This window comes from Schistocerca piceifrons, chromosome X (genome assembly GCF_021461385.2).
Source record: "Schistocerca piceifrons isolate TAMUIC-IGC-003096 chromosome X, iqSchPice1.1, whole genome shotgun sequence".
Taxonomy (NCBI): Eukaryota; Metazoa; Arthropoda; class Insecta; order Orthoptera; family Acrididae; genus Schistocerca; species Schistocerca piceifrons.
The window spans coordinates 825,472,590-825,488,981 of record NC_060149.1 but is presented as its reverse complement, the minus strand read 5'-3'; the positions used below and the strand labels follow the sequence as shown (position 1 = coordinate 825,488,981).

Here is a 16,392-nt window from a genome sequence, read left to right as displayed (position 1 = left end):
TCATTTTGAATAATTGATTAGAGCTAATCGGACATGAAGTTCAGGGAGTTCATTTCTCGTAAACTATTGATTACAGGCCGATCCTACACTGTCGTTCCAGTTGCTATTCTGAGTTGTTGTTGCCGCGTATTGGCAGTGGCTGTACGACGCATTAATGCCAATTATCGTCCATTATGCGGATCTGTAATGCTTCGAAGCCGTGTCCGACCCTGACGTGAGCGAGGTTAAGACACTGGACTCGCTTTCGAGAGGACGGTGGTTCAAATCAACCTCCGGTCATCGCGTAAATAATGGGCCGCTGATCGTACGCTGTGATGGCGCCCGATAGCGACCCAGATGGGTTCGAAAGGATTTACGTAAGGCGAATTTGGTCGCAGAGACATCATCTTTAGTTCACTGTAATGCTCTTTAAACCACTGTAGCACGGTCTGGCTCCGAGACACGGACAATTATACTGCTGAAAGATAACATCGCCATCGGGGAAGACATCAAGCATGGAGGGATGCAGGTGGTTAGCAGCTGTCAGCGTGTCTTCGGTTACTACCACAGGTCCCATGAAAACGCAGGAGAATGTCTACCATAGCATAATACTATTCCCACCAGCCCGCGTCCGTGGCGCGCTGCGTGTGTCGGGTCGCCGTTCACCTTGATGACGGCTTTTGTGGAGACGACCATCGACCTAGTGTAGGAAAAATGTGATTCACCCGAAGAGTCGACACGCTTCCATTGATCGACGGTCGACGGTGTCGTTAGCTCACCAGTTGAACACGTAGGGAGGGTCTGTGTGGAACTCCCATGTTCAACAATGTACGATGAACGGTGTGCTCCGAAACACTTGTGCGCGCACCAGCATTGTGCTCTTTCGGCAGAGATGCCACAGATAACCATCTATCCCACTTAACATAACAAATTCCGTCGGTCGTGGTCTCGCGGTAGCGTTCTCGCTTCCCCCGCACAGGATCCCGGGTTCGATTCCCGGCGCGGTCAGGGCTTTTCACCTGCCCCGAGATGACTGAGTGTTGTTGTGGCGTCTTCATCATCGTCATTCATCCCCATTACGGTCGGAGGAAGGCAACGGCAAACCACCTCTATTAAGACCATAGTGTCGGAAGTTCCATGCGGCTTTTCGCGGATGATGCTGTAGTATACAGAGAAGTTGCAGCATTAGAAAATTGTAGCGAAATGCAGGAAGACCTGCAGCGTATAGGCACTTGGTGCAGGGAGTGGCAACTGACCCTTAACATAGACAAATGTAACGTATTGCGAATACATAGAAAGAAGGATCCTTTATTGTATGATTATATGATAGCGGAACAAACACTGGTAGCAGTTACTTCTGTAAAGTATCTGGGAGTATGCGTGCGGAACGATTTGAAGTGGAATAATCATATAAAATTAATTGTTGGTAAGGCGGGTACCAGGTTGAGATTCATTGGGAGAGTCCTGAGAAAATGTAGTCCATCAACAAAGGAATTGGCTTACAAAACACTCATTCGACCTATACTTGAGTATTGCTCATCAGTGTGGGATCCGTACCAGGTCGGGTTGGCGGAGGAGATAGAGAAGATCCAAAGAAGAGCGGCGCGTTTTGTCACAGGGTTATTTGGTAAGCGTGATAGCGTTACGGAGATGTTTACCAAACTCAAGTGGCAGACTCTGCGAGAGAGGCGCTCTGCATCGCGGTGTAGCTTGCTGTCCAGGTTTCGAGAGGGTGCGTTTCTGGATGAGGTATCGAATATATTGCTTCCCCCTACTTATACCTCCCGAGGAGATCACGAATGTAAAATTAGAGAGATTCGAGCGCGCACGGAGGCTTTCCGGCAGTCGTTCTTCCCGCGAACCATACGCAACCGGAAAGGGAGGTAATGACAGTGGCACGTAAAGTGCCCTCCGCCACACACCGTTGGGTGGCTTGCGGAGTATAAATGTAGATGTAGATGTAGTAAGGCGGTGCGGGTCTCCCGTATTGTTCCCCTACGCTCTGTCAAGAAGCACGGGACTTAAAAAACCAGAGCAGAGAAGCCTCCGAGCACCACGTTCTGTGAAGAGTCGTGGACGTCCAACAATTTAGCGCCTAGTGATAGTTTCACTGTCCTTCTACCCCTTTCCGTAGGTGCTCACGGCAGTAGCACGTCCACATTCGACCAGCTTCGACGTTTCCGAGACACGCTTTCACGGGCTGTGCGTAATAATAATCTGCCCTTTCTCAAAGTCGCTTATCTCAATGGATTTCCCCATTTGCAGCCCCATATCTTTGCTATGGTGATTCCCGTCCGTATCTGTTCCGCTTGCTTAGTTTTTTCACTGCATCGCGTGCGCGGAACTCTACCAAGCGGCATCCAGTGTCACGGTGAGCAGTGGTCATAATGTTTTGGCTTATCAGTGTAAAATACTCAAAGGACTAACACTGAACGATATGCGGTTCTGATTGTGTGTAAAACAAACTAACAACAAAAGAGAAGTCGTACTACGTCATTTAGGTATTGTACCAGAACTACCGAACTGTAGTTTTAGTAGTGCGCAGCTGTGCTAGTAAATAAAAGGCTGAGTTCATCTGTATGACTGTAGAACTCCGTAATATAATGTCAAAAAACATAAATTCGTTACATTAGTGTAGCCACTTCAAATATTTTTAATCACACTGTTTGTCACATGTGTTATAGTTGTGTTACGCCGCAGTTGTCGGTAAGGCTGTGAGCCTTATTAAGGTGCTGTTTGCACAGGTGCGACTAAGCCCGTGTCCAGCAGCAGTTCCCGGTCTACCAGCCCCTCGGCTGCTGTGCAGTCCTTCATCCCCACACCCAAGTCCACGCCCCGAGCTTCTATACCTGATAAGCATCTACCACCCAACAGGTAAGATCACGTATTTTTCCATTTTTGTCGCTGTTTTTTTTTTTTTTGCTTTATTTAACCTTCGCCATATTGGTGAATTACGATAAGTGTTTTATTATTTTTGGAAATGGGAAAGCAAGAGTGATGTACAGGGTGATCAAAAAGTCAGTATAAATTTGAAAACTTAATAAACCACGGAATAATGTAGATATAGAGGTAAAAATTGACACACATGCTTGGAATGACATGGGGTTTTATTAGAACAAAAAAAAAAAAACAAAGATCACAAAATGTCCGATAGATGGCGCTGGACAGAAAAACTGCTACCGTGACGGGTGAGAGGTACGCCGATATGTTACAGAATCGCATCATCCCAGCCTGACTGATAAACACCTGCGGAAACGTACGATGTTTATGCAGGATGGCGCTCCACCCTATACTGCTAGACGCGTGAAAGATCTCTTGCGCGCGTCGTTTGGTGATGATCGTGTGCTCAGCCACCACTTTCGTCATGCTTGGCCTCCCAGGTCCCCAGACTTCAGTCCGTGCGATTATTGGCTTTGGAGTTACCTGAAGTCGCAAGTGTATCGTGATCGACCGACATCTCTAGGGATGCTGAAAGACAACATCCGACGCCAATGCCTCACCATAACTCCGGACATGCTTTACAGTTCTGTTCACAGCATTATTCCTCGACTACAGCTATTGTTGAGGAATGATGGTGGACATATTGAGCATTTCCTGTAAAGAACATCATCTTTGCTTTGTCTTACCTTGTTATGCTAATTATTGCTATTCTGAGCAGATGAAGCGCCATCTGTCGGCCATTTTTTGAACGTTTGTAATTTTTTTTGGTTCTAATAAAACCCCATGTCATTCCAAGCATGTGTGTCAATTTGTACCTCTCTATCTACATTATTCCGTGATTTATTCAGTTTTCCAATTTATACTGACTTTTTGATCACCCGGTATATCTTGATGGGGAGTGATCCTCGACTAAATGGACCCACACACGAGCGACGGATCGGCGCATGGGCGACAGATCGCTTCGGACGTCGCACGTGTGTTGGCAAATGGCAGCGATCAGTTACTGATCGCTGGTTGCATGGAAATCCCAGGCAATCTGATGGTTCGCAAACGATTCGTGCACGCAGTACGGCTGCCTGGCTAGTTAGCGGCGGTGTGTAGCAATATGGCTGCGACTTTTTTTATCTATTCATCGAGAGTGGTTGTGCTTCGTTTCGCTACGCCCACTACGAGTAAGAAATTTAAAGAGTTTACTGTTATGCGGGGACCACGAACTACTCTGAAAGTTGAAGTGGAAGCCCGAGTTGCCATTTATGTTAAGACGTAATGCAAAATATACCCTCAGATTTTGCAGTGATCGGCATTTTGCAGCTTGTGGTACAGAAGAAGAATTGATAGGAAGTTCATAGTCGTAATACTGTGGGTTCCCTCTTCTGATTTAGAGATATTTATGAAACAATTATAAGCATTATTAAAGTTTTTAACTTCTACGTAAATAGAATGGCATACGTACCTACCGTAATGTTGATACGAAATTTTAGTTTAACTGTTTAATCAAATATATTATACAATTATACTCAAAACCCTTGTCGACCCGCCAGTTTAGTCGAGAGCGCTAATGCGCTGCTTCCTGGACTCGGATAGGCGCCCGGCCCCGGATCGAATCCGCCAGACGGATTAACGACGTGGGCCAGTGTGCCGGCCAGCCTGGGTGTGGTTTTAGGCGGTTTTCCACATCCCACTAGGTGAATACCAGGTTGTTCCTCACATTCCGCCTCAGTTACACGCTTCACAGACATTTGCACCATGTTCGCACTATTTCACAGTTTACACTAGACGCAGACTGTTGGGGTACACTGATTCCGTTCTGGGGGTATGGGGTGGCAGCAGGAAGAGCATTTGGCCACCCCTTCAAATTAACTGTGCCAAATCCGATTGTAACAATGCTGACCCTGCAAAAACTGCGGAACAAAGGCACAAGCAAAAGAAGATACTCAAAACCCTTGTCATTTCATATAAATTAAATCTTCATACGGCTTATAACAAGAGTTATAGTAATCAATAGTGCTGTCTTTATAGATACATGAAGTAAATTGTGTAAATATTTGCAGTTAAATTATAAGATTAATGAATATAAAGGAATTCATGACTAATAAATGTAAAACTAATTTTATTGGCAGACTAGAAAGATGTACACAACCCACTTGGCGTCAGTGAAAAACGTAATATATTCTGTGGGACTGATGACCTCAGATGTTATGTCCCTTAGTGTTCAGCGCCATTTTTTTGGATTTTTAAGGGATTTTTTAAAAGTTATTTTCATCTCGGTGAGACATTGTAACATATGGGCAACACGCATCACAGTGAGCATTATAATCATCTTTACCTCTGTTAAGCCATGAGTAAGTCTTGCATTATTCGTCTTTAAACTTTGTTTTCAGTTTCCACGTTTTGCTTCTTTTTCGAAAAGAGAAGTACATTTGCTCCGTCAGTTCACTTGTAAAAATACTTCACGAACTGTAAATGCACGGTAACAAAACAACAACCAGGTGTTTTGATCGACTTTGACAAGCTATTGAATGGAATTAAGTTTGATGTAGTGGCCGTTGCGTGGAGGTTTGCCACAGTAACTCTCTTCGGCCTAAAAGCGGAAAGAACGAGACTTTATAATGTAAAATATTATCCATGCTGATGTAATTAGGATTTTTACGTGTCCCGACAGGGTTTAATAGGGAGTAATGTTTTAAATGGGAAAGCCGGGAAATGCCACCTAAATTAGTATACCTGGAATGTTTGTAGACGTCTAATACTGATCTTTTTCATTTTCCAAATCCCTACCCAACCATTCTGATGTAGGATTCCCGTGGTTTTCCTAAATTATTTCAGGCGAATGTCGGAATAGTTCCTAAAAGTGAGCTAGGCTCCGTATGTAATAACCATGGCGTGGGCGGGATGTGACCTTCTGAACCTACCTTCTGCCTACAGTATTGTTTTTAATGAAATGGAAACAAATATAGTGCGACAATTAATGCGTTTGAAGGTAGCGATTAGTTTATCTCAGTCGTCCATGTGAAACGATTTTTGTGAACAAAATTTTGATGAGAAAAGGGCATTGGACACTCATTTATAAGCTGGAGAGTAAAAGACAATATATTCGATATGAGATGGGGCGAGAACGGATCCCCATCCTGTGGAACTTCTATGCTATGAAGACTTTAGCCGCAAATGATCGCTACGGGTTCGGCAGTCCTATATAATTGTACCCAGGGCAATGGTTCCTGATGTTATTCTGGGTGTCTCAATTTAACTTTCAAATACCATCGAGTTTTGATAAGCGGTTTTCTAAGAAATCATCAATAATCCATCGTCATCCTTTCCCGAAAGTTCCACATCTGCCGAAATGTCGGAAGTTCGACATGAGGCACGAAATTGTAGTTCTTGTCATCGAGTAATTGTCTATAATCTACACATCATACTGAAAAATGCTAGGCGCCGCCTCACCTGATGTATACAGTTTCATCACATGACGATGAAACAGTGCAAAGACTTTCGTGATCCGATGAACCACAGAATATCAAATGGTTCAAATGGCTCTAAGCACTATGGGACTTAACATCTGAGGTCATCAGTCCCCTAGACTCAGAACTACTTAAACCTAACTAACCTAAGGACATCACACACATTCATGCCTGAGGCAGGGTTCGAACCTGCGACCGTAGCAGCAGCGCGCTTCCAGACTGAAGCGCCTAGAACCGCTCGGTCACAAGGGCCGGCCACAGTATATCACTTGCTTTCCGGCAGAAATGCCTCGCTTTAGCAAACGCCCAGGGAGCGGTATCAACAGACTGTAAAACATCTAGACTTGTAGAGTGGAGTCTGGAGACGGGGAAATTGAGTACGTTCCCGTTTTTGTGGGAGGGCTTTCGCCTCTGTGTCTGTACTTGGCACTGTAGCAGAAGTGGGCTACAAGGACTTGCCTGCTTCCCAGTTACTGCTACCTGTTGAAGACTAGTTTTGGTATTGACTGTTGCGTGTATCAACTTGACGGAGCAGCTGTTTAAGGTGGAGTTGTGGTAAAGTGTTACAGTAAGAAAACGGTCCAGCCCGAATTTTGCTTTTAGCTGGAATGAACATTAAGGAGAAGTTCCAAAGAGCCACATTCGCTTCCGACCAAAAAATTTCTTTTCACAGGAACTGCGAAATATATTTAGTAAAACCAGAAAACCTACATCTGGATGGCGGGACAGGTATTTGAAACCTACTCCTCAGAATGCTAGTCAATTGTTTTAACTATTATGCTACTTTGTTCGAAATGAAGGGCAGTAACCTGTTGTGTCTTCAATACGAAGACTGTTTTGATGCAGCCCAAAAATGGTTCAAATGGCTCTGAGCAATATGGGACTTAACATCTGGGGTCATCAGTCCCCTAGAACTTAGAACTACTTAAACCTATCTAACCTAAGGACATCACACACATCCATGCCCGAGGCAGGATTCGAACCTGCGACCGTAGCAGTCGCGCGGTTCCGGACTGAGCGCCTAGAACCGCTCGGCCACCGCGGCCGGCTTTGATGCAGCTCTCCACGCTTATTTATCCTGTGAAAGCCTCTTCAAATGGTTCAAATGGCTCTGAGCACTATGGGACTTAACTACTGAGGTCATCAGTCCCCTAGAACTTAGAACTACTGAAACCTAACTAACCTAAGGACATCACACACATCCACGCCCGAGGCAGGATTCGAACCTGCGACCGTAGCAGTCACGCGGTTCCAAACTGGAGCGTTAGAACCTCCGCTTTACTACATCCAAACAACATCCGTTTGAACCTGCGCTCTCTATTTAAGCCTTGGTCTTGCTCTACAATCCACTCACCCCCTCCTCCCCCCCCCATTCCCTACACTTCCCAACTGATTCCTTCATGCGTCAGGATGTCGACCAAACCCTCCTTTTAGTCAAGTTGGGCCAAAATTTCTTTTCTCCCCAATTCGATTAATTACCTCCACATTAGTTAAACTGTCTGCTCAACTAATCTAATATACTACTTTTAGTATACTTAGATTTCGCATGCGGCCAGAAGACGCTAGTTCAGCGACGTAGAGCCGTTCAGCTCAGGGGTGTCGAAATTGCTGCCTGTCACACCAGCGCCTAGGAATCCCTGTATAGGTAGATTTTTAAAGTGCTCAAGAAAGCTGTGCAGGTAGCACAAAGGTTGTTGCTGATCTGAGCGATCATTGAGGGACACTTCGCCGTTTTATTCGAGCATCTTTCACTGTCGCACACCCCTTGTGATCACGCCACAGGTGGGCTGAAAAGGCGAAAAACACCCTTTGCTGATTCGGATGACGTTCAAATATCGTCGAATGATTTTTGTGTTGAGCGTACTGTAAGACCTTCAGTACACACACCATCAGATTATTTGACTTGTCGCTCTAACGAAGTAGGCGAGTGTCAATAATATGTCTCGTGGTCTTATCGTGGCGTGTTTATCTTCCGCCGTTAGGTCAGATGATAGAAATGCCACTTGCTCGCTTAGAGTAGCAGATTGACGGTGACCAACTTTAAACAGAACTTGATTAATTTTCACACACATTTATTAAAATAATAACAAGCATAAAAATTACTTAACTTGGTTCTGGATGCTATTTACAGTTGACAATCTGAAGTTCCTTAGGTATTCGTACTTTAATCTTATTCTCACATATATCTCTGATACTTGACAAAAGTGTCTATACATTTATCTTGATGGCTATGTACAGGAATATGGCAATCTTATTAGGAGCAGACTGAAACTTGACTATAGACTGGTACAGACAAATGCAGATTGGTGCAGACAAATGCAGACTGACTATTCGGAGGTCTGTACACTCGTTATAATACCTCGCGCGTTCATGTACCACTGCGCGAGTGTGATACGCGAGGAGAAACGGTTCTACGTTAGCAGCAGTCTCACTGGCTGCGTTACATATTAATACGCGGATCGGCGGAAGCAGAATTTGGTCCGTGTCTATGGCAGCGCCATCTCGTAGTGCGGAGACGGACGAGTGCTGCGCCTGCGCTGTTGTGCTTAGCGGGTCGCGCTCTAGTGGGAAAGTTGTGTACGCGCTGACTACGCGAAACTACGTACACAACAATTTTCAACGGGCTCTAGTGGTTCCACCCTACACACCAGAGCAAAAACTGCGGCCGCGCTAACACTCCAAAGGGGTGCTAACACGCACAGTGGGATTACAGGCACAAGACGTCCTTAGAGAGGGGTTGAATCGCCCAGGGGGTTTCAGCAGTGTCAAAGGTTGCCAAGAACGTCTTCCTGTTACCGCACGCCGAGCTGTCGTTTTCGAAGGCGAAATGTGAGGGAATCAACGCCACAAGGGAAGGAGTGGTTCCATTGAGGCCCTTTATGCCACCCTCTAGAGTCTAGGTTATGCGTTTGGATACTTAGCGGCGGCGTGCTTGAAATGTTCTCTCGGCCACCCATATGGAAACCGCGTAATTTCAATTTAGAAAGTCGTGGTTCTGACCTCCATCGCAGAGGCGATGAAAGAAGGGGTGAAACGTGTTTAAGAAGGGGTGTGCCGACCTTCCCATAGTGTGACGCGTCCACGGGGGCGTTGGGCAGAATTGTGGTGAAATTTGGTGCTAATTTGACATCACTGACCCACCTAACACTTCGCACGAACTTCTGAGACCTGGCCTTTTTTTTTCACATGTGTCGACACCTTGCTGTTCGGCTATTTGAAGCGTCGCTGAACCCGAGGGTGACGTCACAGGTCACCACGCTTTTGCACCGTCGGAGAGGAACGTTGCAGGCGCTTTTGAGCTAGATTTCATATTTCTGCGCCGCAATGGGAGACAATTACGGGGTTTCGAAAAAGTGATCCTTTAATTATGTTGTGCAGTTTCATCACTCGGTTTTGACCTCTCTGTCCTACCAGGCATATTTTTAGTTGGCAGGGTGTAACGTATTCCGTGAAATTATTTCTACACCAATCAGGATATCCATCGAAAAAGTGACATTTACAAGCACGCGCGCGCATTTGTGTGTGTGTGTAATTAAAAAATTGGAATTAGGTGGTAAGGACTGTGGGACCAAAGTGCTGAGGTCATCGGTCCCTAGGCTTACGCACTACTTAATCTAACTTAAACTAACTTACGCCAAGGACAACACACACACCCATGCCCGAAGGAGGACTCGAACCTCCGACGGGGCGAGCCGCGCGAACCGTGACAAGACGCCTTAGACAGCACGGCTACCCCGTGCGGCACAGTATGATTATCTGAAGAATATAAGCACAGTATGATTATGTGAAGAATGTAGCGATAATCTCGCTGTTCTTTCCTATGAACAGAAAAAGAGTATTACGCATGTGAGGGCCTGTATGTAACAAAAACTTTCAGCAGTAATTACTTCCGCTGTATGATGAAAACTTGTATTGTAATAGTTCTCATCGAATGGGGAGGAGGGTAGCAAAATGTCACTTGAAGCTCGCAGAGGTTCAACCGAAAGAGATCCCACAGTGCCTCGTATTCAGAAGGAGCGAGTTTCAGATTCCCGTCAGACTCACCTCACATTTCCCGCAGTTTGTAGGATTAATAGGATGATTCCTTCTATTGGAATAGGGGTGTGCAGCCTTGCTAGCACTCTGATCGCAAACCCCTTACGTGAATAATGGCCGCAAGTTCAGCTGTGCGGGGTAGCCGTGCGGTCTTAGGCGCCTGGTCACGGTTCGCGCGGCTCCACCCGTCGGAGGTTCGAGTCCTCCCTGGGGCATGGGTGTGTGTGTTGTTGTTAGTGTAAGTTATTTTAAGTTAGATTAAGTAGTGTGTAAGCCTAGGGACCGATGACCTTAGCAGTTTGCTCCCATAGGAACTTACCACAAATTTCCAATTTCCGCAAGTTCAAAAATATCTTGCCGTGAGACATTTGAGACCCCCTGCCCCAATGGCAGTTATATTGGGCTCAAAACTGCTAAGTCCTACAAGGGTTCGCTCTCTCCATTTCGGGAGGGAATGAAATATGAGAAAAAAAAGAAAGAAAAGAAAAAAGGAAGAAAAAGAAAACGATAAAATTACAAGAACGAACGGTCAGTGGTCAGGTATCAGTGGGTCATGCGACCTGCGTCTGTGAATCTCTGACTTAGGGTATGGCCGATGTTCTGCCCCTTGTTCAGCTGAGCTTGTACTCTGTCTCTAATTACACAGACAGCGCCGGGACATTAAACTCTAACCTAAACTCTAAACTTCACAGCTGCTCGCCTCCGGGTATATGGCAGGAATAATAATTGTCTGACCTGATCCTGAATAAATATTCACCATTAGCACCGTGGCACTTCAGTTCTTCATAACTCTATGCTCTCTTTCACCATTAAAAAGGAACATTATCACATACAACTTACTTGAATATCATCAACGCTTTTACCAACAAAATTACGAAGATCAACAGAAAAATAAATCCGAAGCGGTATAAATTCACCATATCCGCATCCATACTCGGCAAACCATTGTGAAGCGATGGCGAAGGGTATTTCCTATTGTACCAGTTAGTAGGGTATCTTCCCGTTCCATTTGCATATGGAGCGTGGGAAGAATGCCAATGAACCTAAGTCTGTCACCTGCTTTACCTATCTGATCGTTCCATTCCTTATTGCTCCTGTACTTGCTGTAATTAATCTAATCTCCTCACAATCACCATGGGAGCGATACGTAGGTGGTTGCAGTATCTTCCTAGAGGCATCATTTAATGCTGTTTCTTGAAGCTTTGCCAGTCGGCTGGCTCCGGACAGTTTGCGTCTATCTTCAGGTCTTTGCCATTTCAGTTTTTTCAACATTTCTATGACACTCTCTGATGTGTCAAATAAACCTGTGACCATTCGTCTGCCCTTCTTCGTGTACGTTCTGCCTCCCCTGTTGGCCCTAGTTATTACAGGGGCCGCACACTGTAGCAATATTCTAGGATGGGTAGCACGAATGAATTGTGAGCAATCTGCTATGTAGACTGATTGCATTTTCCTCATATTCTTCCAATGGACCGAAGTCTGTCACCTGCTTTACCTACGACTGAGCCTATGTGATCGTTCCAATCCTTATTGCTACTAACGAGGGGACCTTCTGGGAGGTGCATCGAGTTATGAGCTCCCACTTCGCCTGCTTATAGTGTGGGTAGGCACCTATCATACCCTAAAATTGTTGGTGTCAATGCGAGGGTCCAAGGTTCGGTTCTGAGTAGAGTGGGTGGGCTGTCACAGTCTTATTATCTCTATCCCTCCCCCCCCCCCCCCCCCCCTCTCTCCCACCACAAATATATCTTACGCTCTCACTCACATGTAATGTGCCACAGATGTCTAGGATTTCAACAATAATAAATATAAAAACAGTTTCAATATTAATTTGTTTTACATCAAAGGTTAGTACAGCACTTTTGCTTTTTAGGGGAGTTGGAAGGGCTCATGACACACACGGCCACTTCCCCCCTTGGATCCTCGCCTGCGGAAACATCTTATAGAGGCAAACAGAAGTTGTGGATTCGGAAGCAGATAATGTCCTTTCACATAGGTTACATCAAAGACAAAAGCGGGCCATAGTTGGACCTATATTTAAGCAAGACTATGAGAGGATGTAACTGTATCATAATATTCTCTGACTTTTCAACGGAGCATACAATATGGATCTCCTACAAATCGTGACAGTGTTGTGCCATACCAGGACTCGATCAAGGGCCTCTTCTCCCTTCCGTGGACTCGGTTCCGTCGCGGCACATAGTAGCTGTCTGTCAGAAGAGCTCATGACTGTACGCTCCGCTGCAGAGTGCAAGATTCTTCCTAGTGCACTAGGTTCCTGTTGCTCAGTTGCTTTTGAGTCCAGTCATATTTTTGTAACATCGAGGGATAACATCTAACAATTCAGCAGTTGTTTACTATACCAACAGTTGTTCGACACCGTGAAAAGTTTTAATCGCTCCTATCTGAAGTATTTTAATTCCTTATTTGAGTATCAGTCAAACAATAAAACACTGATTTATATTGTATTGTTTCCACAAGAAGACAGACCTTGCCTGCAATCTGAAGAAACCGCTTTGTTACGTTTGTCGCCACAGATGAAGTGTGATGTCTCTCGCACATTTCAAAGAATTTAGTTCATTAAAGAGACGTTGTGAGGCTGTCACTTGTGCGACGATTAGGCTTATGTTTGTATATTTGTTTTGCGTGCCGTGCGTGATTTAGTGTTCAATGCGTAAAGTAAAGTTCGATAACTGTCAGACAACGCTGAAGAGACGAAAAATGACTGTGACAAGTGCACTGATCGCGCAGTCAGCTCATGTGTGTTTGCTGTACAAAAGCTATAGAAAGACGGCGCGAAGTTTAACTGTGTGTCATTTGCATGGTTCGGTCAGAGAAACATACTTCAGATTTCAGGAAAGGCTGTACTGCTATTCGTAACATTATGCTGTATATTTACTGACAAGTGAAACTACAAATGAAGATATTGTGTTTTACAGTACAAGGAGTAACACCCCACCAAATAGTAACCGATCGTCCGTAAGACAGCCTGCTGGAGGTCTGAGTAGCCCGTACAGTTTACCGACCAACAATCAGATACCAGCGGGTAAAAACGCTATGCTTGATAAGCTGAAGATTTTTAACTCAAAGGAAAAAATTGAAAGGGTAAAAGGAGGTACGACCCGTGACAACTTTTCGTCGTTTCGATTTAAAGAAAAACAGAAAGTGACTGCATTTGTGAAGCTGATATTTCTTTATTTAGGTAATGCCGTCGTTTCGAAGAGAACATCGAGTTCAAGTGGCTTCAGTTCTGCCAGATCAGAAAAGAGCGATTCTTCAACCAGCCTGTGTAGTGATGTCAAAACAGCAACAAGGTAAAAGAGATACTTCATGTTACGTATACGTTACGCATATATTTGTAAGGGTGAAGATGCTCTTTCTGCATCTCCACATGATTACTCATAAATTTCTATTCACAGGCATTTATCTTTCCCGTCAAGATAAAAGGGGTTTCAATAACTCCAAACTTTTTTTTTTTAGACAGAAGCTACTTGCAGGCAGGAGACGTACTGTTTGTAATATACGTGTTCCAGGCCAGGCACAATAGAAAAAGTGTTGTAAATAAAGCTACTAAATTGTAAAGTTAATCGTACGTAACTAAGAGGTTCATGAGGTGTTAAGTTGGATGAAGGCCTATGTAGTATTTGCAAATTTTAATACTCAGGCCAAATAAGAGTATGCCAAAAGTGTTCTCTTTACGATATGATAAGGGAATTTTCTGTTAACTATTAAAATTAAACTTTTTTTTCAATTTTATGTTCGTAATAGTAAAGTAAATAGCAAAACTGAAATTACTTTGATTATGATCTTGCTTTTCAGTGCTGCATTACCTTGCAACGATGGACCCAGCCCAAAATCTGTTGTGCGTGGGCTCAGGAATAAACTTGTGAAAAGCAGTTCACCAAAAACTGCTCGTAAAAATGATTCACCAAAACAAACACATCGCACAGTTCCAAAAGTTAACAATGAGACTGAAGTGAGAGGAAGCAGATCTGATATTGGAAGTAAAATGCCAGACTTCCACTATGCAGAAATTGATAATCCTATTAAACAATCAAAAATTTCTAATTTAATTCAGCCAAAGACATCCAAATTGAATACTACTTCTGGTGGTAGCAGTATCCCTAAACCCATGGCTGCTATTAAAGGAACAAGTAAAACAAATAAAGATGAAACTCCTACAATTCCAACTAAACCAGCACTGCCACCTCGGCAGAAACAGTTTGGTTGGGATGACAACTCAAGTGGTGCTGTCAGTGTAGCAATGGTCTCGCCAATGCCAAATATTGCATCAGCTGAATCTGGCACCAAAATGAGTGAATCTAGTAATTCAACTTCAAATTCAACTGGTCGATCAATCTCATCTGATAGCAGTGTAATTTTCCAGCCAAGTTCAGAGAGTGGCAGTGATGGAGGAAAGGGGCCTGAAATAGCAAAGCCACTGTCAAAAATGATAGAGACCACTTTTGACAACTCCAATAAGGTAATTTCCATTATCTGCACAATTAAATATCTTATGAAAATAGTATTTTATATATTGTCCAAAGCAACTTTTTTGTTCAGATAATAACGCAGGAAACCAGGACAGCACAATCGAGGGAAACAGCCTTTGGTGAAGAAGAAGAAAGTATGATGAATGTGAAGCCTATGCAGCCATTATTGAGAGGCTATACAGGTGGTCTTATAGTTCCAGGCCACACCATTTCTCCCAGTCTTCATATTTCCCACTTAGGTAAATAACAATACTGTTTGTGTAATATAATTAGTGTAACTCATAAATAATGCTTATGTGTACACATATATTTGGTAATATCTTGTTGGAAAATTACTTGATTTAAATGACAGCTCTCATCTCCTAGTATCGTGAATTTTATACATCCAGTCTTATGCTCCAAGCAATCTGTAGGTCTATATTTGAAATAAGTTAATGGAAGTCATGCAGAAAATGTGCCTTTATTTCTGTTTGCTACACTAATACACCTAATATAAGTTTTTTTCTTTTTCTAAGAATACTATTTTTTCTGCATATATCACTGAAATTCGAGGAACCTCCTGACACTCATTTTACGTCTTTCTGATAAAAGTATTAAATCAAAGTAACTGAGGCAGAATTGTGCTGAAGTGTTGCTGGCTTATACTTTAATGATTTGCAGCATAAGTAATGCATCAAGTACAGAGGACATTGCTTCAAATGCTATCATATGTGGCTCAGAGAATGTTTAAATAATGGTTTTTGATTATAAGCCAATGCAGAGATGTGTGTAGAACAACGGAATGAGTTTAAGGATAGAACAGAAAAGGATATGTAGAGAGAATGAACAGGCTGTTTTCTTTGTTCTGACTTTTTGTAGCCAATGTAAGTTTAAACCATAACAAATACTTGAAAGCAGAGAACATCAAAGAAATATGATTCACTGTTGATTTCACAGTATAACACAGAAAGAGTTACATCCAAGCACAAAAGAGGATCCATAGAAATGAACCTGTGAGTTACGTAATTCTATACATCAAATATCCTGTTTGATACACTGGTAAAATTCTGGACTTCTAATAGAGAGGAACTGGGTTCAGGTGTTGATTAGCTATTCATATTTACACTTACCATGGAACTGATATAATAAATATGATAGTATTCCATTCTAGCAAATGTATTGCCAACCTTAGAACAACCTACAAATGTACAAGAGATTTTAAAATTATGGATTGGGTGTGAAATTATGACACTATTCAGTGTTTTTTAGTTGTGAGGGAAGTCAACATGTAAATGTAAAAGAACTTTGGGGGGAGTCAGATGGTACAGTTATGGATATCCTGAGGGCCACAGTGAGCTCTAAAAGATTTATATTTTTAATGCAGTGAATAAATATAAATATTTAACTGAATCCTAAAGAAATTATAACTTACCATAGAAGGTGGGATACTGGATATCCCACACGCCTACTCATGCAAAAAAAATTGGTACGCCAACTCGAATGTTAGA

General features: G+C 43.4%; 2 protein-coding genes across 4 annotated transcripts in view; both read left to right on the top strand.

Moving 5' to 3' along the window:
- LOC124722726 overlaps window positions 1–2,733 on the top strand; it is a 484,952-nt gene extending 482,219 nt beyond the window's left edge. Inside the window, exon 5 of the mRNA XM_047247867.1 lies at window positions 2,724–2,733. Within this exon, the coding sequence (XP_047103823.1) occupies window positions 2,724–2,733 (10 nt within the window). The remainder of the gene's footprint in view (window positions 1–2,723) is intronic.
- Window positions 2,730–16,392, top strand: part of LOC124721352 (protein sickie) — a 242,547-nt gene continuing 228,884 nt past the window's right edge. For 2 of the 3 annotated variants that reach the window (XM_047246278.1, XM_047246277.1), the window contains exons 1-5: window positions 2,730–2,853; window positions 13,352–13,527; window positions 13,615–13,726; window positions 14,232–14,895; window positions 14,976–15,144. In XM_047246278.1, coding sequence (XP_047102234.1) covers window positions 13,470–13,527; window positions 13,615–13,726; window positions 14,232–14,895; window positions 14,976–15,144 — 1,003 coding nt within the window. In that variant the 5' untranslated portion in view covers window positions 2,730–2,853; window positions 13,352–13,469. Of the gene's footprint in view, window positions 2,854–13,012; window positions 13,528–13,614; window positions 13,727–14,231; window positions 14,896–14,975; window positions 15,145–16,392 lie in introns of those variants that run through there. The other variant, XM_047246276.1, reaches the window with a different exon arrangement.